This window comes from Neomonachus schauinslandi, chromosome 11 (assembly GCF_002201575.2).
Source record: "Neomonachus schauinslandi chromosome 11, ASM220157v2, whole genome shotgun sequence".
NCBI classification, from domain to species: Eukaryota; Metazoa; Chordata; class Mammalia; order Carnivora; family Phocidae; genus Neomonachus; species Neomonachus schauinslandi.
In genome coordinates this window covers 6,807,283-6,832,017 of record NC_058413.1, presented here as the reverse complement: position 1 = coordinate 6,832,017, position 24,735 = coordinate 6,807,283, and the positions used below count along the sequence as shown (strand labels likewise).

The window sequence follows — 24,735 nt, the reverse complement described above, 5'->3', positions numbered from 1 at the left end:
CGGCCCCGCCCCCCGGCCCGGCCCCGCCCCTAGGCGGAGCCAGCGCCCGAGCGGTAGCGGGAGAGGCAGCGGGACCCCAGCGCGGGAGGCGGCCACCAGGCGGGAGCCCCAGAGGTACCGGCGGGAGCGGGGGAGTGGAAGCACCGCGGTCGGGCCTGACAGGGGTAAAGGTGGCTTGGCGTGGGCCCGGGTGGTGTGTATGTGGAAGGAGGGTCCTTGCCGCGTTCGCCGCCTGCACCCCCCCTAACCTCTGTCCGGGCTCCAGTCCCGAGTCAGCACGTCCAGTCCCCTGCATCCGGCCGGCGGCCCCCACTCTCCTCTGCGTGATGGCCCGGCCCTGCCCGGCCAGTGTGAGGGCGATTGGATGCGGCAGCCCCCGACTCCTCTGGGCGGCGCTGGCGACTGCCCCTGCTGCCGGCTGTGTGCGGGGCTCCCCCTGTCCTGGGGCTCCCCTGATCTCAGGGCGGCCTCCTCCCCAGCCTTTGCACAGCGCCACCCCTCACCCCCCCCCAGTCTTGGGTCTGGCCTGGGAGGAAACATCTGTCGCGCCCCCTGGCAGCAGAAATGGGGTCATGACCTCCAGATGTGCTGGGAAGCGTCCAGCAGCTCCTCCTGGGGCAGCCAGGCCTTCCGGATCTGTGGGGGCGGGGCCGGCCCTCTCCCCCCAGTGACACAGGCTGCGAGGAATGTCCCGGCCTCAATGGACCCTGTGTGAAGCCGCCGGGTGGGGGGCAGAGCCCAAGAACACCCCCCAAGGCAGGGCCAGAGCCCAGCACTGGGCCAGAACAAGAGGCAGCCCATGGGCTGTGCACACACACGTACACAGAGCTCAGCCCACACGGAACAGGGGCCTCCACAGCTCCCCTCTCTCATGTCCCCTCCCACCCCAACACACACATCACAGCCCAGACCCAAGAGCTTGGCACATAGAGCAAGGGCCTGCCTGCCTCACCACCACATACTTAACACATGGCCAGCTTCACACTCTTGAACCTCCTTTCAGTCTCCCAGTGGTGTTGGCAAAGGGCAGAAGGTTTAACCCCATTTTAGAGATGAGAGAACAGAGGTTAGACATTGTCCTAGGAGAAACTATGGGAGGAGGCACCCCAAGCTTGGAGGCCTACCCTTGTGTGGTCCTGGAGCTTTAGATGAGGGCTGCACGGAGCCCCTGCCCCCACCTTGTCCTAGCCCAGCCACACACAGTGTCACTGGAGGATGCGCGAAGACCTGCCAGCAATTGTCTGTGTTCCCAGTGGAGGGTCCCACATCCCTGCCCTGCCTGCCCACACCAACCTGGGTTCACCTGCGGTGGCTTCCCCTCCCCACTTTCTCACATCACCCTTTGCATCTGCCCTTGGTCTTGACGCATTTCCTCATTTAGCAGGTCACTGGCGCCTTGGGTGTCTCAGTCTGACATCCTGTGAGACTTTGAGCCTCAGCCCAACCCCCACTCACCTCACACCTACCCCCACAGGGACAGGAGTGGGCAGGTACTGCACTGTTTAGGCCTGGGAGATTGACAGACCCAGGTTCAAATCCTAGCTGTAATGTGGAATTACTTCAGGCAAGAGCCTCCCCTTATCTGGACCTCAATTTAACCATTTGTCACATGGGCCTCAGACTTCCCCGTCAGTATCAGTGAGCCCAGGTAGGCAGAGGTCCCATGGTCCCTGTTCCTGTAAAGGAGCTTCATCCGTGTGACTCCTTCCCCTGCCCCCGGGCATGGCCGCAGTCACCTGCAGAGAGTGGGCCTGGCTGGGCCTGTCCTTCAGGCCAGGGTGATGGGTCCCATGACTGCACTGGTGTGATCCCAGAACCTTCCTCAGGATATAGGGCTGAGCAGGGGGCTGGGTTCAGAGTTGGGGCCACTTCCTGTACCGAAGGAAGTCCTCTTGTCGTTTCTATTGCCCTGCCAGTGCCCCCTGGGAACCCCTGTGTCCTTGAGGTATTGAGGCCATGAGGGCCAGGGCATTGAGACTCGGCTTCTGGGTGCTCAGCTCCTCAGGGACCCTGGAGGAAGTGGGAGGGGCAGGGAGGAAGGTCTCTGGGGACAGGACGTCCTCCCTTTGTCAAGTGGGCCGGACCCAGACACCAGTGGCCCCATGGGTTTCCCGTCCGTGCGGGGACAAATCATCTATCTGACTGGGCCAGGACTTGGTGGGGACCCTCATTCTGGGCCCAGGCCAAAGCCAAGGTGTGTGAGTGGGAACTGAGGGACCCTGGCAGCCCGGGGGCTGCCCAGGTTCCAAGACCCCCGGGGCCAAGGCCGGGACAGCCCAGGCCCTGGCCCTGCCCAGCGCTTAGCTGGAGGAGGGGGCTGGAAACCTCAGCCTGAGGCAGACAAGGAAGTGGCCAGGAAAGCGGAAGCGGCTTTGATGGTTGCGGAGGGGGCCGGAAGCCAACAGCGTGGTGGAGGACCAGGCTGGGGGCCTGGGTTCCTGTTTTCTCCCCAGGCCCCTCTGAGCAGCCCCCTCCTCCCTCAGGGCAGGAACTGGCCTGCCGCCTGGGCACCAACCACCCGTGCCCGCCAATGCGACCCGGCCCCCGGAGAGCCAGGCCCACAGCACGCCCATGTGGGCCGGCGGCGTGGGGAGCCCTCGGCGGGGCGCGGGCCCTGCGCCCACCGACGACCTCTTCGCCCGCAAACTGCGCCAGCCTGCCCGGCCGCCGCTGACACCGCACACCTTCGAGCCGAGGCCGGCCCGGGGCCCGCTCCTGCGCAGTGGCAGCGACGCGGGCGAGGCCCGGCCCCCCACGCCAGCCAGCCCTCGTGCCCGTGCCCACAGCCACGAGGAGGCCAGCCGCCCTGCCGCGGGCCCCACCCGGCTCTTCACTGACCCGCTGGCCCTGCTGGGGCTGCCGGCCGAGGAGCCAGAGCCCGCCTTCCCGCCAGTGCCTGAGCCCCACTGGTTTGCCCACTATGACGTGCAGAGTCTGCTCTTTGACTGGGCTGCCAAGCCTCGGGGGACAGGGGGCCACGCAGAGGCCGGCTCTGGGACTCCGGCCTCTGCTGAGGACCCATCTGCCAGCTCGGACCTGCTGCTCGAGGCGCCTGGCTTTGTGAGTGAGCTCGGGGGTGAGGGCGAGCTGGGCCTGGGTGGACCCGTGTCCCCACCCGTGCCCCCTGCACTGCCCAACGCCGCCGTGTCCGTGCTGGAGGAGCCGCAGAACCGGACTTCAGCCTACAGCCTGGAGCATGCAGACCTGGGCGCTGGTTACTACCGCAAGTACTTCTATGGCAAAGGTAAGGGGGGGGGCGCTGCCTGGCTGGGCGGCAGCCCCTGTCACCTGAGGGGCACACAGGAGGGCTCATGAGTTGTCCTTTCCCTGTTAAGTTCCTGGCCATATGAAGGATCATGCTCTGCCTCTGGGGCCAAGACTGCCCTGCGGAGCCTAGCTTTAACCACCTTCCCAAGGCCTTCGGCCTCCGTCTGATTCATCCTCCTACCCCTCCGGGCTGGGGAGAGATTTCCTACCAACATTTCTGCGAGGTGAAAACTGAGGTCTGAAAACCTCTGCACCCTTGTGGGAACCTTGTTCTCGTCAGTGGCCGGGAGGGAGGGCCGCCTACATCCTGCCGCAGAACATGGGCGTGGAGTGCGGGGGGCCTTGAAGGATCTAGGCCTGGAAGCAGGCAGGGGCAAGATGTGCTGTGTGCGGGGCCGCCGAGGGGGCGGGGCACAGGGCCAAGCATCAGGGAGCCCGCACCGAAAGGGATTTGGCCCGGTAGGATGTGGGCGGGGCAGCGGAGGGAGTGGGCCTTAGTCTAGGGTATGCACTAGGTGATGAGATGGGAGCGTGGGCGGGGCTTAGCGATGGGCCTGGTCGAGCCCGGGTGGGACTCCCAGGGGGGCGGGAACCCGGTCATTCACGGCCCGGGGGGCGGGGGGGCCCTCCCCTCCAGAACATCAGAACTTCTTCGGACTGGACGAGGTGCTGGGTCCGGTGGCAGTGAGCCTGCGGCGGGAAGAGAAGGAAGGCAGCGGAGGGGGCACTCTGCACACCTACCGCATCATCGTGCGGACCACACAGGTGGGCCGGGGTCATGCGATTAGACCGCGGATTGCCTCCTCGAAAACCTGTATGGATTCTGAGCGTCCCTACATCCCCTCCTCAGCTCCGGACCCTCCGCGGCACCATCTCGGAGGATGCGCTGCCGCCGGGGCCCCCGCGGGGCCTGTCCCCTAGGAAGCTTCTGGAATACGTGGCTCCGCGGCTGAGCCCGACCTGCCTGCGCCTGGGCTCGGCTTCACCGAAGGTGCCACGCACGCTGCTCACGCTGGACGAACAAGTGGTGAGTGGCCCACCCCCGCACCCCCCTGCCCCCAGCCCAATAGCTACACCTGATCGGAACCCAGTCTGTCCAGCTCCCAGCCGCGTAGCCCTGACCCTGATCCGGAGCTAGACGGTGACCCAGGAGAGCTGGCTTTTCAGAGAGGGCAGCAGAGGTCATCCAGAACCTTGCCTCTCCAAGTAAAATTTGTAGACCAGCAGCAGCCACATTATCTGGGAGCTTGTTAGAAATGCAGATTTTTGGGCCCTGACCCCCATCTATTGAATCAGAGGCTGTACTTTAAGATCTCTAGTTAATTCCTATGTACATCTCAGCTGAGAAGCACTGGTCTGACCACCCGCTCCCTTTCCTGCACGCCCCTCTCATCCCCTGTCCACTTGCCCTGCAAGGTGCTGCTTAGTCTCCTCTCAGTGTGGGGTGCTTACGCCTTGGGGCTGCCTATTCCACCGTGGGACAGTGGAAGTCCTTCCCTAGCCTGTGCTGAAAGCTGCCTACTGGCTCTGATTCTCCTCCTCTGTGTCATTCAGTCTGTCAGCCATTCAACAAACTTTTCCTCACACCTTGGTGCCAGGCCCCAGACTGGATGCTGGGGACATGGCCAGACCAGGTGCTGTCCTTGAGGAGCTCACAGCCCACGGGGGTGGGGTGGGTGGGGAGAGCCCCACAGAGAATTGTGGGTGATCGTGGAGCAGTGAAAGGGGAATGTTAAAGGCTCCATGGGGCACCAAGGTTAGTCCTGCCTTGGCTAGGGGCTTAGCATCATGGTAGAAATGTAAGAATTTGAGTCAGAAAGAGCAGGCATTTTCTGGGCAGAAGGAATGACTTGTGTGAAAGCTTAGAGACTGAGAGCAGGTCACATTGGGGTCCTGTAGGCAGTTCTGTGTGACTGGAGTCATGCTTGGGGGGGAAGGGGCGGGGAAGGCTTGCATTTGGTGGTGGAGGCACTGGGGAGCCATGGAAGATATGAGAGGTAGAGCAGCCCTCTGGTTGCAGTATGGGAGCAGGGAGGCCAGGCCAATGGCTGTTGCAGTCATCCAGGCCAGACTGGCGGTGATGGCAGAGGTGAAGGGGAGGGGACAGTCCAGGGGTAGAGGGTGGGATGGAAGCATGCAGGGAGGAGATGAGGTGAGGGATGGACATCTGGGCAGCTGGAGAAGTGTGTCTGGAGCTCAGAAGAAAGGTCTGGGCTGGAGGTAGAGACTGGAGCGTGTTCCCATGGAGATGGCTATTGCAGTCACTGAGGGCGAAGACCATGGTGGAGAAGAGGCCCAGGCCGGAGACAGTGGGGTCGCTAGGGTCTCAGGCAAAGTGCAGTTGCAGTTGTTCCAAGTGCCCACTACGGTGGGAGTGTGCCAGGAGGAAGCCATGTCCGTGGGCTGTCAAGGGGGAGCTGGGGTGGAGGGGGGGCTGCAGGGTTTTGGAGGGACGAACTTAAAGTGGGGCCTGTGGGTGTAGACAAGTTTCCTAAGAAGGAAGGAGGCCCGAGCTGGAAGGGCCAGAGCACCTTGAGCTCTTCATGATTAACCCCCGACGGAAAGGAGCCAAAGGAGCCAGGAGCAGGGTGAGCGAAGGTGGTGCAGGGCTCAAGGCCTCCAGAGGCTGGGCTGGGCTGGGCTGGGCTGGGCTGGGCTGGGGGTGCTAGCATTCGAGGGAGGGGAGGACAGGCTAGCCTTGAGATAAGGAGGATGACAGTGTGAACACTTACTGGGATCAAGCACACCCTGCCTGGGGTCCTTTCCACGAATTACCTCCTCTCTGGTCACATGAGAACCAACTCGCCTCCTGGTCCCTTCCCACCTGTGACTTCTCTACCCTCCCGAGCACTGGCAGCAAGACCTCCCGAACCCTCTTATATGTGGAGACGCGGAGGAGGCTTAGGGAGGGTGGTGCTAAGGGCCACATGTAGAGACAGCCCAGCCCCCAGGTCATTCCCCAAGACCCGGTGGCCGCGAGGCCCGAGAGACTGAGGCCTGGGCCTTCTCTGCCCGCGCCTCCCCCTGCAGCTGAGCTTCCAGCGGAAGGTGGGCATCCTGTACTGCCGCGCGGGCCAGGGCTCGGAGGAGGAGATGTACAATAACCAGGAGGCGGGACCGGCCTTCATGCAGTTCCTCAACCTGCTGGGCGACGTGGTGCGGCTCAAAGGCTTTGAGAGCTACCGGGCCCAGCTGGACACCAAAAGTGAGGCCCGGGGGCTGGGGTGTGGGGGCAGACAGCCTTGGTAAGAACCAGCTGCCATGTCACTTCTCCGCCCTGTATTGTCCTGGGCCTGGGCTCGGGGTTGCAGAGTCCTCTGGGTAGGCTGAGGACGCGGGTCAGGGGCTGCAGAAGCCAAGCAAGCTGTAGGCTGGAAGGAGGGACTAGGATTGTCCCCCAAGGCCCCGATGCCCTACTGCCTGAGCTGGAGCCCAGGGCGTTTGCGGGCACCACTCCCCACACCACACCCATAGTCCACCAGCCCAGCTTTGTGGGGAGCACCCCTGCCTCCCTGGTTGGAAGCGCCCCAGGGCCCCTTATGGAGCACCAATCTTGCCTCCCACACTCAGCTGCTCCCCACATGCTGGTGCCGGGGCCAACATCTGTCCTCTCCCGGGACCTCCACCCCCGCCTCCCTCATAGCAGGCCATTCCTCATTTTGGTCTTCATTCCATCTCAGCACCCGCACACCGACCTGAGGCTGGAGGCTGGAGCCTGTGGTGGGGAGGGGAAGGGAGCAGCCAAGGCTAAGGCCCTTAGAATTCATGGCCCAGTGGCGGGAAGGGGTTGTCCACCTGTTGGTTGGGAGCACGGGAGCTCCAGACTGCAGGTAGGGATGGCAAATTCCAGCAGATTCCCCTTCTCCTGTGTCCCCAACTCCCTGGCCACAGCGGATTCCACAGGCACGCACTCCCTCTACACCACGTACCAGGACCACGAGATCATGTTCCACGTGTCCACGATGCTGCCTTACACCCCCAATAACCAGCAGCAGGTGTGCGGGGGCTCGGATGGGGCTGGGGGATGGCCAAGGGCTTCTGGGGAACCCTGCGGGGCTGTTGTGTGGGCGGTGGGCATTTGAGCCTTGGCCTGAGTTCTCTTGAGCCTTAACAACCCTCCCCAAAGACAAACACCCCGACCTTCACCAGGGGCAGGTGGGGGAGCCACTGACGCCCAGGCTCTGCCCTGACTGAATGAGGAGGGGCTTGGGGGACAGACAGATCCAGCTTACATCCCGTCATCTAACTCCCAGCTCCTGCGGAAACGCCACATCGGCAACGACATCGTGAGCATCGTGTTCCAGGAACCCGGCAGCAAGCCCTTCTGCCCCACCACCATCCGCTCGCACTTCCAGCACATATTCCTAGTGGTGCGGGCTCAAGCGCCCTGCACGCCGCACACCTCGTACCGGTGGGTGCCTGGGCGGTTCCAGTTCCGCCGTTGTCAGGGGCCCTCCCGGCTGCCCCTAACTCCCGCCTCCCTCCCCTCAGGGTGGCCGTGAGCCGCACCCAGGACACCCCGGCCTTTGGGCCAGCTCTGCCCCAGGGCGGAGGCCCGTTCACGGCCAACGCCGACTTCCGCGCCTTCCTGCTGGCCAAGGCGCTCAACGGCGAGCAGGCAGCGGGCCACGCACGCCAGTTCCACGCCATGGCCACGCGCACGCGCCAGCAGTACCTGCAGGACCTGGCCACCAACGAGGTGACCACCACGTCGCTGGACTCGGCTTCGCGCTTCGGCCTGCCCTCCCTGAGCGGGAGGCGGCGAGCGCCCCCTCGGGGCCCGGGCGCCGAGCTGCAGGCGGCGGGAGCGCTGGTGTGGGGCGTGCGCGCGGCGCCGGGGGCGCGGGGCGCGGCAGGGGCCGGGGCCGAGGCCGGCGGTCCCGACGACGCCGAGGTGCCCTGCCTGCTGGGCATCTCTGCTGAGGCGCTGGTGCTGGTGGCGCCGCGCGACGGCCGCGTGGTCTTCAACTGCGCCTGTCGCGACGTGCTGGCCTGGACCTTCTCCGAGCAGCGGCTCGACATGTACCACGGCCGCGGGGAGGCAATCACGCTGCGGTTCGACGGGCCCCCCGGCCAAGCCGTAGGCGAGGTCGTGGCGCGCCTGCAGGTGAGGCCCGGGAGTCAGGGCGGCCACTCGCCGCCGGGTCCCTCGGCGCCTCGGGGGCCGAGCGGGCGGTGCAACGCCTCGCTCCCGCCGCCTCTCCCGCGAAAGGGGACAGCGGGGCGCTTGGCAAAGCTGGAACTGGGGCGGGGGGTGGGGGAGGAGGTCCTCGGGCAGGTGACTCTGGTCTCTGAGCCCCAGGCCCTCGTCTGCCGGGTGGGTGTGGGGCGGTCCGTGCGGCCTGGGACCCGGGCCGGGGGTGGGGGTGGCGCGGCCCCCGCTCACTCCCCGCCCCGCCCCAGCTGGTGAGCCGCGGCTGCGAGACGCGTGAGCTGGCGCTGCCCCGCGACGGCCAAGGCCGCCTGGGCTTCGAGGTGGACGCCGAGGGCTTCGTCACGCACGTGGAGCGCTTCACGTTCGCCGAGACGGCGGGGCTGCGGCCCGGGGCGCGCCTGCTGCGCGTGTGCGGCCAGACGCTGCCCACGCTGGGCTCCGAGGCCGCCGCCCAGCTGCTGCGCTCGGCGCCCAAGGTCTGCGTCACCGTCCTGCCCCCCGACGAGAGCGGCCGGCCCCGCAGGTCAGGGCCGGGACGCGGGGAGGTGGGAGGACCTGGCCGCTGGCCACCGCGGAGCCTGTGCCTCCCGGGTCACCATTAGCGTTCTCCCGGGAATACCTACCGTGAGGAAGGCTCTCCTGCTCAAGAGAATGCCATGTCTCGTAATCTCTGAGTCACGTATGCAGAGTGAGGCCAATTAAGCAGGCTGGCTTCACTGCGCAGGATCTAACAGCCAGCCCCATCTTTTTTAGTTTTAAAAATTATTTATTTATTTAGAGAGAGTGCGAGAGCACGAGCCGGGGGGGGGGGGGGGGGGAGGGTGGGCAGAGGAGAGAGATAATCTCAAGCTGACTCCCCGCTGAGCGCAGAGCCCACGCCAGCTGGGTCTCACAGCCCCCAGATCGAGGGCTGAGCCGAAACCAAGATTCAGATGCTCCACAGACTCAGCCGTCCAGGCGCCCCTATAGCCCCATCTTTTTTTTTTTTTTTTTCCTTTAAGGATCATCCACAGGTTACTTGCTGCGTTAAGCCAGGATATGCGAACTTTTTCTGTAAAGGGTCAGATAATAAATATTTAGGTTTTCTGGGCCCTCTGGTCTCTGCCACAGGTACACAGCTCGGCTGTAGCACAAAAGCATCCGTAGACGATGGGTAAATGCATGAGTTTTCTTTATTCCACTAAAACTTTATTTGTGAACACTGAAATTCGAATTTTCTTGATTTTCGCGTGTCATGAAATATTCTTTTGATTTCCTTCAACTATTGAACAACGTAAAAACCACTCTTGGCTCAGAGGAGTACATAAGTGGTCACACCTGCTAAAACAGAAAGGCACGGGCTGGATTTGGTTCTTGGGCAGTAGGTTTTAGATCTCGGTGCTAAGTGATTTACTTGTGTTAGTATTTGAAGCCTCACAGCAAGCTAGGAACCAGTATCGTTATCCCCATTTCACAGCTGGAGAAATCGGTGTCCGAGGGAGTTGCCCGGGATACACAGGGGCAGCGCTGGGGCTGGGAAAATGGCCAGTAGTCAGGCAAACATTTTTCACTGTTAGGGAGTTTGGAGAGCTCTCCTCCCGGAAGGCAGCCTGGCGCACGGCTGGGAGGAGGGCCGGAGATGCAGGACACGGGGGCCGGGGGGTTCCTGCCTGACACTGCCCCCTCCTCCCGCAGGAGCTTTTCGGAGCTGTACACGCTATCTCTGCAGGAGCCCAGCCGGCGGGGGGCCCCGGAGCCGGTGCCGGATGAGGCCCCGGGGGTCCTGACCCTGCTGCCCATCACGAGGCAGCTGCTGCAAGTGTGCCTGCACGACAGTGGCAGTCCCACAGGGCCTGGGGATCTGGCTGAGGAGAGGACTGAGTTCCTGCACAGCCAGAACTCACCGTCGCCCCGCAGGTGCCCCCCGCTCGGCCTTCCCTCTTCTGTAGCACAGGGAGGCCGGACAGGCAAGGTCCGTGAAAACAGGGGCCATGGGGTGCAGCTTCTCTCGCTGAGCTGTCCCTGATCTCCCCAGCTCCCTGTCAGACGAGGCTCCAGTCCTGCCCAACACCACCCCGGACCTCCTCCTGGCTGCCACGGCCAAGCCGGCAGCACCCAGCACTGGCAGAGAGACACCCCCCACCCAGGTGAGCAGAAACAAGACTCTGGAGCCCAAAGAACAGGGGTGGGCACAGTGGTGATGGTGGACGTCACTGTATCCATACCCATTAATACCCCCCAGGACGGGCCAGGCAGCCCCAGTGGTTGTGAGAACAGGGACGACCCGGCCCCAGAGCTGAGGGCCTCCTTCCTGCCACGAACCTTGTCTCTGCGGAACTCCATCAGCAAAAGTGAGTCTAGAGCAAGGTGTGGGGTGGGGGGGTGGGGGGCTCGGAGGGGTTGGCTTGGGCTTCCCTGGCTGAGCCCACGTCCTTGTGCCCCTAGTCATGTCTGAGGCAGGCAGTGAGACCCTGGAAGACGAGTGGCAGTCTATCTCGGAGATCGCCTCCACTTGCAACACCATCCTGGAGTCACTGTCCCGGGAGGGTGAGGCCACTGGGGCGCTGGGCGTCGGACCCAGGATAGGGTGGGGCTCTTTCTCCTTTTACTTCCCTGCCCAAATGATCTTTGTGTCCCCACAGGACAGCCCATCCCGGAGAATGGAGACGCCAAGGGAACTCCAAAGGCTGACGCTGAGTAAGCCTCCCTGTGCCGATCTAGCTCCTCCCTGCGCGCGCGTGGTCGCCGCCCGTGTCCGGACCCGAGAGCCGAGCGTTGTCCCGGGCAGGGCCCTGCTTTCCCCGACACGGAAGTCTGTGAACACAGGGGCTGGGCCCGTCTCATTTAAGTGGGTCTGGGAGCCAGCCGGCCGTGCTGCGGCCTACCTGGTCCCGCGACCTGACCCCTCTGTCCTCAGGCCAGAACCGGGGAGCCTGTCCGAGAAGGTCTCTCACCTGGAGTCCATGCTCAGGAAGCTGCAGGAGGACCTGCAGAAGGTGACAGGGTGGGCTGGGGGTCGGCAGGGAGTTACAGGGCTGCCCCGGGAAGGAGCCAGCCCCGTGACACCTGCCGTCCCCCGCCCCAGGAGAAGGCCGACAGGGCAGCCCTGGAGGAGGAGGTGCGGAGCCTGCGGCACAACAACCGGAGGCTGCAGGCCGAATCGGAGAGCGCAGCCACCCGCCTGCTCCTGGCCTCCAAGCAGCTGGGCTCCCCCACCAGCGAGCTGGCCTGAGCCGTCTGGTCCAGCCTCAGCTGCGGACCTGCTCGCCACTGCTCAGGCCCTTCGGGGCGCCTGGGTCACAGCAGGGCCCGGGGCCCACCTCAGGAACCCTCCCTGCGCTCCGAGGCGCGTCTTAGCACTGCCCCCCCCCCCCCCCCCCCCCCTTTGGTGGTGAAGTCGCCCTCACCCCGTGCCTGTTTGTAAATATTCTGTGGAGAAAAGGGGACTTCAGGGAGTAAAGAAGCCACTACTGTTTGTGTCTGTGCGGGTGTTCGTGATACGACAGGGGAGGGGTCTTGCCCCCAGAGGCTCCAGCCAAGTTCCCAGGACCGCTTAGGACAGGCCTTTGGAACATTGGCTCAGGGTTAGGTTGGCGCTCACTGAGGGGTTTTCTGAAGCTGGGTCATCCCTTGGTTTCTCTCTCACATTTATTTGGTCTGTTGGGAAGCAGATGGTCACGCCCCGCACCTACTCTGCTTTGTTATGGGAGCCAGCCTTGCCCCGGAACCAAAACCTGAGGAACGGAGATGAGGGGCAGAGGGACAGAGGTGGACCTGAAGGGCAGGGGAGGGATGGAGTTTAGGCATCAACGAGAGCCTGACTATGCCCGGATATAAAGGCCCTCTCACTTTCCAGGCGCTGCCCGCCAGTGCCGGCCGCATCTCCTCTCTGTAGGCCGGCGCTCCCTTGACCCCAAGAGATGACTGTACGACACTGGGAAAGCCAAGGGAGAGGCGTGGCCTGGGCGGGAGAACTAGGGCTCACTCGTTCCCCTTGGGTCCTCAGGCTGGGCACACTGCGCTCAGCTAAGCCGACCGCTTCCTCCGGTTAGGAGCCTTCTCACCCCTTCTCACCCCTCCGGGTCCCTCCTGGGGCGCCCCCTAGCCACGCCCCCGGTGCTGGGGTTCCATCAAGCCCCGCTTCTCCGGGTGCTATCCCGCAGGTTCGGAGGGGTCCTGACCTGGCGACTACGCTTGGGGGGTGGGCCGGGGCAGCCTCTAGCCGGAAGCGCAGCTTGGCCTGGTCCCTGAATGGCCCACCTGCTTCGGGCCCCACCCCTGACTCCGCCCCCTGGGCAAGAGGCTGGAGCGCAAGCTCGGCTCTGCAGACGCCTTCGGGTACCCAGACATTCCGCGGCCCGCTGGCGTCCTCCTTGCAGGCACAGTCCATCGGAGTCTGCAGCCAGGGCCTGCTGGTCCCAGGGAACGCGCTCCAAACAAGCCCCACTGACAACCACACAGGCCTCTGCCTTTACCCCGCCGCAGCAGTGCGAAGCCCAGAACTTAGACGCCGTCGGTCTCAGGACGGGGGTTTCCCCGCAGCGCATTACCTGCCCCGCCCCTCGCAGATTGCTATCTCTGCGCATGCGCACTTGGGAAGGCAGGGTCCTGCGGGCCAAGGCCTTTCACGAACACTGCATTACTGCGCCTGCGTCAGGCCAAGCCGGAAGTACGTCCAGCTCCCCCTCTTCGGGCTGTGGCCTAGCTTTTGTTTAGGCCTCCCTGGGCTGCAGATTTATTTCGTCGGTCCCCGCAGAACAGGATGGCCCAGGATAGGCCTTTACCTGGAATCTCCCCTTCCCCAACAGATGCAGACTTTCCCTTGCCCATCCAAGAGATGAAATTCAAACCTCTTAGTCCAGTGTCCTTGATCTTTTATAGCTTGGCCCCATCAAACTTTTCCAACATTGTCTCTTTTACCCTCCTCACTTTCAAACGCTGGTAGCCGCTCTGTAAAGACTCACCCTGCTCTGTTGATCTAAGACCTAAAGCTGATAGGGCCTCTGTGACGCCCTTCCTGAAACTACTCCATCCCCGCAGCCAATGGGCCCTACTGGCCTCTCACTACGCTGGGACACCACCCACGTTAGCTGCCTGCTTTCATGCCCCCGCATTTCATTCCCAGGGCATCCTCAAACTGCAAGCTTCTAGACGGCAACGCAAATATTCATCCAGCTCTGTATCACTTATGTCCAGCCTGACGTGACCAGCAAAGAGTGTGCTGTTTGCTGAAAGAAGGGAAATCTCCGGCCAGCTTGGCAATGAATTTATTAGTTCAGAGTAGAAAGAGCAAGAGTCCAACTGCTTCGATTCTTCAGTAAAAACTGAGCCTCTTGATTGGAGAGCTGCCAGCCTGCCCTCCCCCCTACTCTCCAAACAACTAGCCCTACTATTAAGGCACTTGAGAAAAGGGGGAACAGAGGCGTCTCAGACCGAACCTCCCTAGATCCTGGGAAGGGCCAGGGCTGAGCAAGGGAAGAGCTGGCAGAGACCTCTGCAAGGCCTGGCCAGGCCCTCAAATGCTGGTGTTAGTTCAAGGACAATGCCAGCGCCACAGAGGGGCTGGTAAGGAGCATTATTTTGGCACAAGGTGGGAATAATCCAGGATGTGAGGAAGACACTTGGTGATAAGGCTTTGTGGCCTCAAAGGCCATAGCTCCAGCCTGTCCCTCTCTCTAGGAGAGTATTAGAAGCTGGAGGGTAGGGATGGGAGCCCCCAGAATTCCCTATAAAGAGAAGGGAGCTGAACATCAGGATAGGGGAAGAGTTTGAGTCCTCCCTGCTCCCCACTTTCCAGAGAAGTTAATGCTTCTGCTTAAGCACCTCCAAAAAGAGAGAGAGATAGACACTACCAATAAAAGAATAAAATGCACCCCCCCTGGAAGACATTACCCAAAGAAGTTGGGGGCAGTTGGAGCACACCCCGCCCCCCCCAGAATCCGTAAGTGCTTGCTTTGGGAGGGCTTCAATCCCCTGCAACCCAGTGCTCCGGGCGGGGTAAGTGTCACCCACTTAGGAGCTGATCTGACTCAGAAGGGCTGAGAAGTCCATATCTGCAATGGAGGAGAAGTCTTCATCCCCTGAGAGGAGGCCGTTGGGGAGCCCAGAGGCCCCTAGGGGAGCAGGAGCTGGGTCAGGGGGCCTCTGGGACCCTGTCACCAGGCGCGTTATTGCCTCAGGGTACTCCATGAGCATGGGCTCGGCTGTGTGGGGGGCCACAGATACACCCTGGTTCAGGAGCTGCTGAAACTCAGAGTTGTCGACGGATGCCAGGTCTGTGAACACGGCGGGGTCAGCGCTGTTGCCCAGCAGGGCCCCCAGGTCTTCGTCGGCATCAAACTGCAGCTGCAGCAGGGCCTCTGAGAGTGTCCCTTCCCCGGCCTGGGTGGTCTTGGGGGCTGGGGGGACCACAGCCTGAGCAAGGCCTGGGGCTAAGATTGGGGCAGGGGCTGGGGCAGGGGCTGGGGCCAAGGCAGAGGTCTGGTTTGGGATCTGCCCCGAAGAAAAGACCATGGGGGAGAACTCCTCAAAGTTGATGGTGCTGAGGGATGGCGTAAAGGGATAGGACTGGGGAGCTGGGGAGAGAGAGACAGAGAGTCAGGGGTCAGAGAGAGCTTCAGAGACCCACCCTGTCTGTGCCCCAGCCCCTGTCGGTAGGGCTTAGGATCAGCCCCTCCCTAGGAGGTCCCTGCCAACACCCTCACTCCCTCCTTTTACTCCACCTGACCTACGCAGTTCTCTCCTCACCTCCTCCAGCCCCCAAAGCTCTCCCAGCTTCTTAGAGGAAGGGATGCTGTTTACTTTACAGCTGAAAACTAAGTCCCGAGAGACCACGAGGTCAAGGAGCATCCAGTGTTGTGGCCTGAACCAAGGCACTTCGTTACTCTTTTTTGAGCTACAGACCAGCACATACGTTCTGCTACATTAGAGGAAATTTTGATTCCCTAATTCAACTGAAAGCTGAAGGCAAAGACTGCATTTTTAAACTGTTTCCCAAGGCATCCAACATGGGATTTAGCTGACACAGTGGTTCTCAGCCCGCAGTGCTCATTGGCTAGTGCATTAGCTGGCTGGGCCACACTTCCGAAGCCTCCATTGCACAGGTCAGTAACGGGACCCAGGAGTGCACATCTTCACCACTCCCTAATGGCTCGGATGTAGGTAACTAGGCCTGCAGCCCTGAGAAACATGAGCCCAACAGAGAGCAGGCTTCAGCTGACTGCTTGTTCCCCCAACCCAGGTGTCTAAACCACAGGCCAAACAGATTTGAGCCTGTAGTTCCAGTGGGGCAACAGGAAATCCTTACCTGGCTTGGGGACAGAAGTTGCGCTTCGGCAAGGCACGGCAATGCGCCGGGGTGGAGGCCGGGGGTCGGCGGGTCCTGTGGGGCAAGGCTGGGTCAGTCCCTAGCTCCCAGTTCCTAGCTCCCTCCCCCATCCACCACCTTCTCTCTAATGCTCTCCACTACCCCTCTCACCATTGAAAGGACTCTTTTTCATGATGCTCTTGAAGGTCTCATATGTCCTTTTGCGTTTCTCCTCAATCCGGTGACGATCATCTAGAAAAGAAATGGGGGGAAGTGGGCCTTGCTCTTTTCAGCTGGATCCCCAGAGCTTTCAAAGGACGCTCAGGAGGAAGATGATGAGAAAAGCTGTCCGTAAGATCCTTTCTCCAAACCCTCCCTGCCAATGAGAAGAGCCGCACGACACTGTGAGACACAATTCTGAGAATCCCACAGCTTTCTGAGAAGGCCTCTGTTAGCTGAATGCAACCTCCAAAGTCCACATGGACGCCTCCAACTAAAGAGGCCAAGCTCTGGGGCGACAGGAGCCCTTGTGGGACCCTGTCTCCAGCTTATTTGCATCGCCCACATCCTAGCTCACCCCCAGCCTGGATTCAGGCCTGGCCAAGATCTTTGCGCTCTGGGGCAGCTGAGGCACGACAGGCTTGCTGAAGACCAACAGAGACCCGCACTCTTATCTCGGATGGTTGGCTAGTTCAGCCCGGAGCCTCCAGGACTGCCTAAGTACTGTGGCATGTGGACAACTCCGAAGTCCTCAGTCCAAAGCCAACCTCATCATCTCACCTCCAAAATCTGCTTCCTCCTCCTCCAGTGTCCCCTCACCACCCATCTGCCCTGCCACTAAAACTAGAAAGCTTGAAATCATCCTCAGCATCTTCCTTTGTCTCACTCCCCACCATCCACTAACTTGACACACATTTACCAAGCACCCACCACATGCAGGCTCCATTCTGGCCACTAGGGATATGGCTGTGAGTAAGCAGACAAGACTCCTGCTCCCCCAAAAGTTGACACCCTAGTGACCGGGGGCAGAGACACAACCACATACAAGTGATAGGAGCTCTGAGGAAGAGACACAGGGTGATGTAACAGAACTGGAAGTGAGGTTGGAGAGTTGAGGTGGCCACGGAAGCAGTGGTGTGAGCCCATCGTGTGAGGATGTGGGGCCAAGCATTCCAAGCCGAGGCAACAGCTGGAGAGCAGGTCCTGGGGAGGACCCAGGGAGGCCAGCGGTGGAGGGGACCTTGGCCATTTGCTCCACAAGGTTCACAGCACATCTCCTGGACCACTGCAGCATCTTCCCTGCAATGGCCTCCCTGCCTTCAGTCTCTCCTCTCCAATCCTCTACACACTCCTGCCAGAGTGAGGTTCCAGATCCACTGGTGCCCCTTCCTTGCTTGAACCTTCGGTGGCTCCCCACTGCCTTTAGGACAAAATCCTGGATGAATGCCTGAGTCTGACACTCAAGGCTCGCTGCTCGCTGGCAGCTCCCGCGAGGTTGCCCCCAAACACAGCGGGCGCCCTCCAACACCCCTGCACCTTCAGGTGCCTGTCCGCCTGCCTACAGAATGCACTTCTGGGTCTTTCTCCACCTTAAATGCTCGCGCTCCACGTGGCCATCTCCAGCTCTTTGCACACGCCTCCCTCCATCTCACACGTCATTCTGTCACTTAAGAATCTGTTCTGCGTGTTTGTCTTTCTCACGTGACTGAGCTTCTGGAGCACAGGGAACACAGCTCCGTCAGCTCTGTATTCACACTCCCCGGCACAGGCCCAGACACCAAGTGGGCTCTCGGTAATTATTTGTGGAAAGAACCGATGGCTGTTTCAGGGGTTGCTTTCCAAACTCTATTAGACTGTTCCGAGGGCCGAAAACACCCTCAGGCCAGATGATGGGCTTTGGATTGAAGCTCATTCTGACTGTTCCTAATGTGGTCAGGTGCCCAAAAGCCTGGACCAAATCATGACGATGTGGTTGTGACAAGAGACACACAGCATGCCAACAGGACCCTAGAGCCACACGGCCTGGGTTTAAATACTAACTCTGCGACTATCAGTGTGACCTCGGGCAAGTTAGACACCATCTTCTAAAATCAGGTAAATCACGGATATGCTCAGAATAGGACCAAACACGTAGTAAGGGCTCAGTGCCTTGGGTGCCCTTACTATGAACTGAGGCAAGCAAGAGAATCTGACTACGGCATAAATCCCTGCCCTGACTCCAGTGTGTGACCCTCACCCACAGCCGCGTCTAGCCCCGGCCTCACTTTCACTGGCGGGAGTCCGCCAGCCCTGCCGCTTCCCTCCCCAGCTGTGTACCTGTGTCTGGCAAGTACTGGAATTCCATGGGCTCGCTGAGCTCCCGATCTGAAGGCCGCCGCAGCTGCATGGAGACACGCACGGGGGCCTGCAGGCTGGGGTCCGCGTAGGGAGGTGTCCGGAACACAATGGCCACTTGTCGGTGGACATCAGCTTGAGAAAAGGAGCCTCGGGCCTCCCAGCCTGGTCCCGTGAAATATACTTCAATGTCCTCTGCAGGAGATGGGGCAGATGTGTGGGTCACTGTGTTCAACAAACACAGCTCACCGCCCCCCACAATTGCTGAGACTTGTTTCCTGAGATACATCACTCTGCTGCCCCCGAGGTGTTGGGGGGAGTGTTTAAAGCCAGTCTCCTGACACTCACCCTCTGCTCAGCCTTGCCCCTCACCTCCTGTTCCAGAGTCCAGCCCTCTTCCTGGTGTATACCTTTCTGCACCTTGTCACACAGCAGGAAGATCTCATCTCCCCCGAGGCAGCTCCCAGAGTTTCGGTTCACTCGGCAGATCTTGAGCTCGGCGGTGTTGGGGGCACCTAAGGGTGTGGGAATAAGGAAGGAAGCCCAGAACCATCAGAGGTCTCCAGTGCTGGCCTGCAGGAGATGCAACATCCCTGTCCATCCCAGAGTCAAGACTGTCCAGAGTTTGCTGACCACACCTCTGCAGCCAAGGTTCGACCAATCCCGTGGCTCCTCACCCCCAACTTATTTAGCAACTGTACGTACTAGCACCTACTATGTACCCAGCACCATTCTAGGCACGGAGAACACGACAAAACCCAAACATCTCTGACCTCACGGAGGTTACAGTCCAGGGGAACCAATCTGGTCACACCTCCTCTCTTTCCACTGCACCCAAGCAACCTTCAAGGCCCAGTATGCTTGGCAATAAACCCTTCCCTCCTGACCTCAACTTCATCCTGGTTTCCTATCCTTAGGGCTCCAGAGCCCTTTTATTTTCATTCATCCTGGCTGGTTACATAATTAAAGACTGCAATTGATCAACATTGGCCCAATTCATCTGTGAACTTCCCGTGAGCTTTCATCATTGAATTACTACTCTGTACCATCATCTTGTTCCTGGGAGTTCATTTCCTGGAGTTGTTAGTACAGTTCTGGGCACACCATCCTCTCATCACATATTCAGAGTGCCTGTCTTCCATCGGACTCCCTGCCAGCCTGGAAACTATGCCTCAAGGGCAGCTCAGGGTCTTCTCTGCCTTGTCCGCCCAGCCAACACAGAGCTGGACATAGAAGAGATGACAAATACACTAGATGCCTGAATGAAGCCAGAGCTCCTCTCGCAGGCCATTCCCAGCCAACCCCCTTCCTCCTCCCAGGCTCGTCCCTCTCCCCTTCCCATGGCTCCTTGGCCACTTACGGTTGTCAAAGATGGGATGAGAGAGGACAGGTGACAAGCGGAGGGGCCTGCCTGCTGGGTCCCGCACTGTCACCTGGAAGCAGAGCCGCACCGCATTCAGGTCGTAGTCCCCACGCTGTTCTTCTACGGGAACTGTCACAAAAACAGATGGTCAGGGGATCAGGAGGCGTGGTGGGGGAGTGGGGGGGGGTGGGGAGTTCTGGGCCAGGGGGATTGCTTGAGTGTGTGTCAAACAATAGGAGTCCTAAAGGAGGAGGGAGAGAATGTTCTAAACCCATCACTGACCTGGGTGACCCACCTGTGACCCTGGATGTCACGTCCCCTCACTGGCTCCCAGTTTCCCCAATGGTAAAATGGGAGAGTGTACCGAATGGGCAGCAAAATTCCATCTGTACTATCAGTCTTGGCCAATGAGGGAGAGATGCAAGGAAGGTGGCTTCGAAAGGGTGACAGAGGGTGGGGGTCCTTCAGGCAGGTCCCAGCCTTTGTTCCCTCACCCCTCACCTTGGAAGGGATTGTTGTTGGTCTGGATGCGTTGACTGATGGCCTGCTCCAGGTCCCGCTTCTTTACACACTGGATCCCCAGGTTCTGGAAGCTGAGTACCCCCCGCCAGGAATGAGTCCCCTTGTCTCTGCCCAGTCTGCCCTTCCTTCCCCTACGCATTCACCAGATCACCACTGTGCTTCACCCCCTCGAATGGCTTCCTACGATGCTGCAAAGAAACCCACTCCTTACCTTAGCTGACAAGCACCTGTGCCCTATGGCCTGGCCCGAGCCACGGTCCCTGCTGGCCCCCTACCCCCAGCCGCAGGAGCTCCTTTTCTGTTCTCCAAACACTCAACTCACCCCCCACTTCCAGGCCTTTGCATTTGTTCACTCTCCTTGGAATGCCTTTTCCATGCTTCTCCGCTCTTTCTCACTCTTCAAGCCTTAACTGGGAGGCCTTTCCTGACATTCCCGGCTCCCCGGCCTCCCCTCCACCAGTCAGCTATTCTTCCAACCTAAAACTGTTTTTATTTTCATCAGTGAAGTTACTTTGGGGGTTCAGAGGTGATCAGGGGTCCATCCCTATCCCATGGAGCTCATGATCTGCTTGACAGTGGAGATGCACAAACAGATAAGTTCAAGGCAAAGAGAATCTGCTTGCAGAGCTAGGAGTGAGGAATTCTGCCCGGTGTCCAGCTACATAACTGCCCTGCCTCCTGTCCCCCGACCTCACGCCCCATACCCTGCTGGTCAGGAGCTCACCTGTGGATGCAGCGGTCCGGGCAGAGCTCAGCCTCATAGAAGCCATCCCGGCAGTCTTTTCCCACAAGCTCATGGGGGTGAGGCCGGTGAGGGGGGTCCTTGGTGACCAGGGAGATGCGAACTGTCCCTGGCCCGGTGTAGCCATTGATCTGTTCAAAGTACAGAGAACATCTAGAGACTCGGGAATTCCAGTCCCAATTCCCAGACGCTGATTGCACCCAGGGCCTGGAGGTGAGCCTGCTGGGGTTCCACAGTTCCTTCCCGCAAACCCACTCTGTGCGCCCCCACCCCACCACTAACAGCCATGCTGACCTTGATGGTGGGGTGGGTCTTGGTGGTATCGGTGCTCCTCTCGCCCGGGATACTGCCGGCGGAGCGCCCCTCGCACTTGTAGCGGAAGCGCATGCCTCGCTGCTTGGGCTGCTCGATGATCTCCACATAGGGACCGGAGGCCTGGGCGGGCTCTACAGGCGAGACACGGACCAGCCCCAATCAGGCGGCTGCCCTCCTTGCCCCGAGCCCCCGGGGAGCTCCTCCTCGCTCACTGAGAAAGGGTGGTCCACTTACCAGACGGGAAGATGAGGGGAAACAGGTCTGAAAGGAGAGGGAGACAAGGGTCAGCACAAGTCCACTTCCCATCCTTACCTGCTGCCCCGCGGAGAGGAGATGGAGCCAGGCTCCCTCCCTCCCAAGGGCACTGAATCAGGGCCTGCTCCCTGGAAAGCCTGCGGTGAAACTAAGGAGAAGGGGCAAAGTAGGCAGAAACACCTGTTTCCTGCAGGAAAACTGGGTCAGCGTCCTCTCCCTACTGAGGGAAACGCAGTCAGGGCCCGTTCTACTTCCATAAGGAAAACTAAAGGAGGGCACCCCCCACACCTCACCCTGAGAGAAAACGGAGTCAGATACATTCTCCCCTAACAAGGAAACTAAGTCAGAACTGCCCCCATGGCCCCGGGCTGAAACCGAGTCAAAGCTCACCGCGCCCCCTCCCCGGAGGATACTGAGTCAAGACCCCGCCACCCAAAGGGGAAACTGAGTCAGACCCTTCCAAGCCCGCCCCGCCCCGCGCCACCATCCGGCCGGCCGCTCCCTGCGCAGCGCCCATCGGCGCAGGAAGGGGCGGAAGACGGCGCGGGGGCTCCCGTCGCCGTCCCCGCGGCCCCGACGCGGCCACCCCGCGGGGTCAGAGGGCGCCCTCACCGTCCATGGCCGGGGTCCCGGGGGCGGGGCCGGGGTCGCAGCTGGGCCCGCAGCGCGCGCTACAGCCAAGCCATTCGCCAGAGGCGGAAATGCGCCGCGCGCGCCCGCCGCCGCGTCACTGCCGGGAATCCGGCCGCGCCTGCGCGCTGCGCCGCCGCCGCTGCTACCGCCGCCGCCGCCGCGGCCGCCGTCACCAGCGCGGGGCCAGGTGCGCGCTCCGCCGAGGACAGGAGGCTGCGCGCGCCGCCGCTGCCGGAGGCTGGGGACAAGTGCGCGCCGCTCGGGGGACTAAGAAGCTGCTCGTCCCGACGCCGCTCTGGGGGCTGGCGGGGCTGCTGGGCTCCCTCCCTTGGTCTGGGCCCCGCCTGGAGGGCGGGCCCGGAGATTACTCACAATGTTTTTAGGGGATTTCGGGGGCCCCCTCCCGCTGATCGGAGGAGTGTGGTGATGTCACCAGGCCCGGTCTGGAGCGCAGCCAGGGCTGCTGGCTGCGGCCACCTGCCCTGCGCAGGGAAAGGCCCGGGCCTGCTTCGCCCGCAAAGGCCAGGTGGCTGAACACACGGTTTCCTAATCGCCGAAGGTGCTTCATGGTAGTTGTCGCGGCAGAAGCACTTTTTAATTTGCCATCCACTGCAATCTAACGCAGCCGGGGCAAAAGGGAAGCACATCACACGACCGGACTTTTCCACCTGGCAGTGCTTGGACCATGGGCTTCTCAGAGCGGGCTGCACGCAAGGGGCGACCGAGGCCGCGCCGAGTCGGCTCCCGCTAGCTAGGGGGCCGGAGGGCTCGTAGGTTTAAGATGCATATGCGTTTACGGTTCATCCATACTGCGGTCCTGGGGGGACGATGGATGGACAGGGGTAAATCTCCAGAGCCTCCTCTCTGCCGCCAGATGTCTGTGTCTTAGAAGGTCCCGGACCCTTGGGGCCGCTTGAACCGGCAGGGTCATTTCCCCCTCTCCCCCGCCCATCTCCCCAGGGCCTACTGTTAGGGTCCAACCGTTGGCCAGAGCATTTCCACTAATTACCCATCAAGTGACCTCTCGGCGGGGGGCGGGGGTATCGTCCCCAAGGCCAAGCCCATATGCGTATGCGGGGTGAGGGAGGAGGCTGGAGTACCCCCCACTCCAGGCTTTTTGCTCATCCCCGAAGGAAGATGGCCCGCGGCAGGCAGCAGATTCTTCCCCAAATGGAGAAAGACCGACTTCGTTCTAAATTAGGGAATCATGTGGGAATTGGAAAAGATTGGAAATTCTGACTTGCTTTCCCAGGCCCTGAAAAAACAGGAAGAGAAAAGTGAAAACAGTTAACCACCCCTCCCACTCATTTCAGTTTCTCCTTTGGCTGGCCCGGATTTGAAGAGTCAGCTCACTTTTTTTTTTTTTTTTTTTTTTTTTTTTGAGGAGGCCGACTTCAGGTCGACAGAATGGATTAATTACAATCTTTGGTTAATGACACAATTATTGATCCTTGCATGATCCTCTTTTAAAAATTCACCTATATTTATAACTTAACACGTGGAATTGCATTGTGCCCATTGCAAAACCTAAGGCGCTAGGTAGAATACCACCAGGACTGTGTCCCCCCACCTGCTCCTCACCTGTTCATCCCCTCCTTACACTGGTGTCCCATGCACTATCACCCAGTAGTCTGTGTTATTGCCTTGGCATGTTTTAAAAGAAAAAAAAAGGGCGCCTGGGTGGCTCAGTTGGTTAAGCGACTGCCTTCGGCTCAGGTCATGATCCTGGAGTCCCGGGATCAAGTCCCGCATCGGGCTCCCTGCTCAGCGGGGAGTCTGCTTCTCCCTCTCACCCTCCCCCCCTCATGCTCTCTTTCTCTATCTCATTCTCTCTCAAATAAATTAAAAAAAACTTAAAAAAAAAGATACACAATATTAAAAAAATAATAATAAATAAATAAAGAAAAGAAAAAAAAAAGTACATATACAGGCCTACACAATATGGTGTTTGGTTTTGATGAGTTCTGAACTTCTATGAAGAGAGTATCATATTACTTTTCCTTGGTTATTTGCTTTTATTACTCAACATATTATTAAGATCTGTTCCACTTTTTACTACTGTATACTATTTTGTTGTGTGAATATACCATGGTTTGTTTATTTATTCATCCTGAGAATGGCCACGTGGGTTTCTGTGGCGTTTGTTGTGTTTTTTTTTTTTGCTATTATAAACAGTGTTATTAAGAACATTCCTGTGTATGTATCCTGTTGTACATGTATCCAGGGTTTTTTTGGGTATATACCCAAAAGTGATTTATTAGGGTATAGAATTTCCCTTTATCAGTTTTCTAAATAAGGCCTTAGTTCTCTAGTATTCTCCAAAATTGATAAATAGGCATTTTTAAATTTTTTTTAAAGATTTTATTTATTTGACACAGAGAGAGCGAGCACCAGCAGGGGGAGGAACAGAGGGAGAGGGACAAGCAGACTCTGCGCTCAGTGCTGAGCCTGATATAGGGCTCAATCCCAGGACCCTGAGATCATGATCTGAGCCAAGATCAAGAGTCAGAGGCTTAACCGACTGAGCCACCCAGGCGCCCTGGGATCAATAGGCATTTTAAAAAAATCTTAATGAATGCATAGATTTAAACATATTTGATGTGCTTTGATCTATTAATATTTGATCTATTCTTATTCTTTTTTTTAAAGATTTTATTTATTTGACAGAGAGAGACATAGCCAGAGCAGGAAGACAAGCAGGGGGAGTGGGAGAGGGAGAAGCAGGCTTCCCACTGAGCAGGGAACCCGACGCAGGGCTTGATCCCAGGACCCTGGGACCATGACCTGAGTGGAAGGTAGATGCTTAACGACTGAGCCACCCAGGCACCCCTGATCTATTGTTATTCTTAAAGTTCAATTTGTTT

The 24,735-nt window shown here is 59.7% G+C and overlaps 2 protein-coding genes across 2 annotated transcripts; one reads left to right on the top strand and one right to left on the bottom strand.

Annotated features, from left to right (window-relative positions):
- Positions 1–39: 39 nt before the first annotated feature.
- SIPA1 (signal-induced proliferation-associated 1) lies at positions 40–11,775 on the top strand. The gene is made up of 16 exons (XM_021685042.2): positions 40–114; positions 2,484–3,244; positions 3,905–4,032; positions 4,118–4,294; positions 6,298–6,472; positions 7,159–7,262; positions 7,521–7,678; positions 7,759–8,374; positions 8,671–8,945; positions 10,097–10,318; positions 10,437–10,548; positions 10,644–10,752; positions 10,847–10,948; positions 11,044–11,098; positions 11,319–11,397; positions 11,487–11,775. Exons 2-16 carry the CDS (start codon positions 2,572–2,574, stop codon positions 11,631–11,633), a joined length of 3,132 nt encoding a protein of 1,043 aa, XP_021540717.1. The 5' UTR covers positions 40–114; positions 2,484–2,571; the 3' UTR covers positions 11,634–11,775.
- Positions 11,776–13,652: 1,877 nt separating this feature from the next.
- On the bottom strand, positions 13,653–21,953 carry RELA (RELA proto-oncogene, NF-kB subunit). The gene is made up of 11 exons (XM_021685043.1): positions 21,851–21,953; positions 21,218–21,244; positions 20,963–21,114; positions 20,651–20,799; positions 19,906–19,997; positions 19,402–19,533; positions 18,452–18,556; positions 18,024–18,236; positions 15,879–15,959; positions 15,708–15,782; positions 13,653–14,976 (listed from the first exon to the last, which is right to left on the bottom strand). Exons 1-11 carry the CDS (start codon positions 21,855–21,857, stop codon positions 14,414–14,416), a joined length of 1,596 nt encoding a protein of 531 aa, XP_021540718.1. The 5' UTR covers positions 21,858–21,953; the 3' UTR covers positions 13,653–14,413.
- Positions 21,954–24,735: the final 2,782 nt, after the last annotated feature.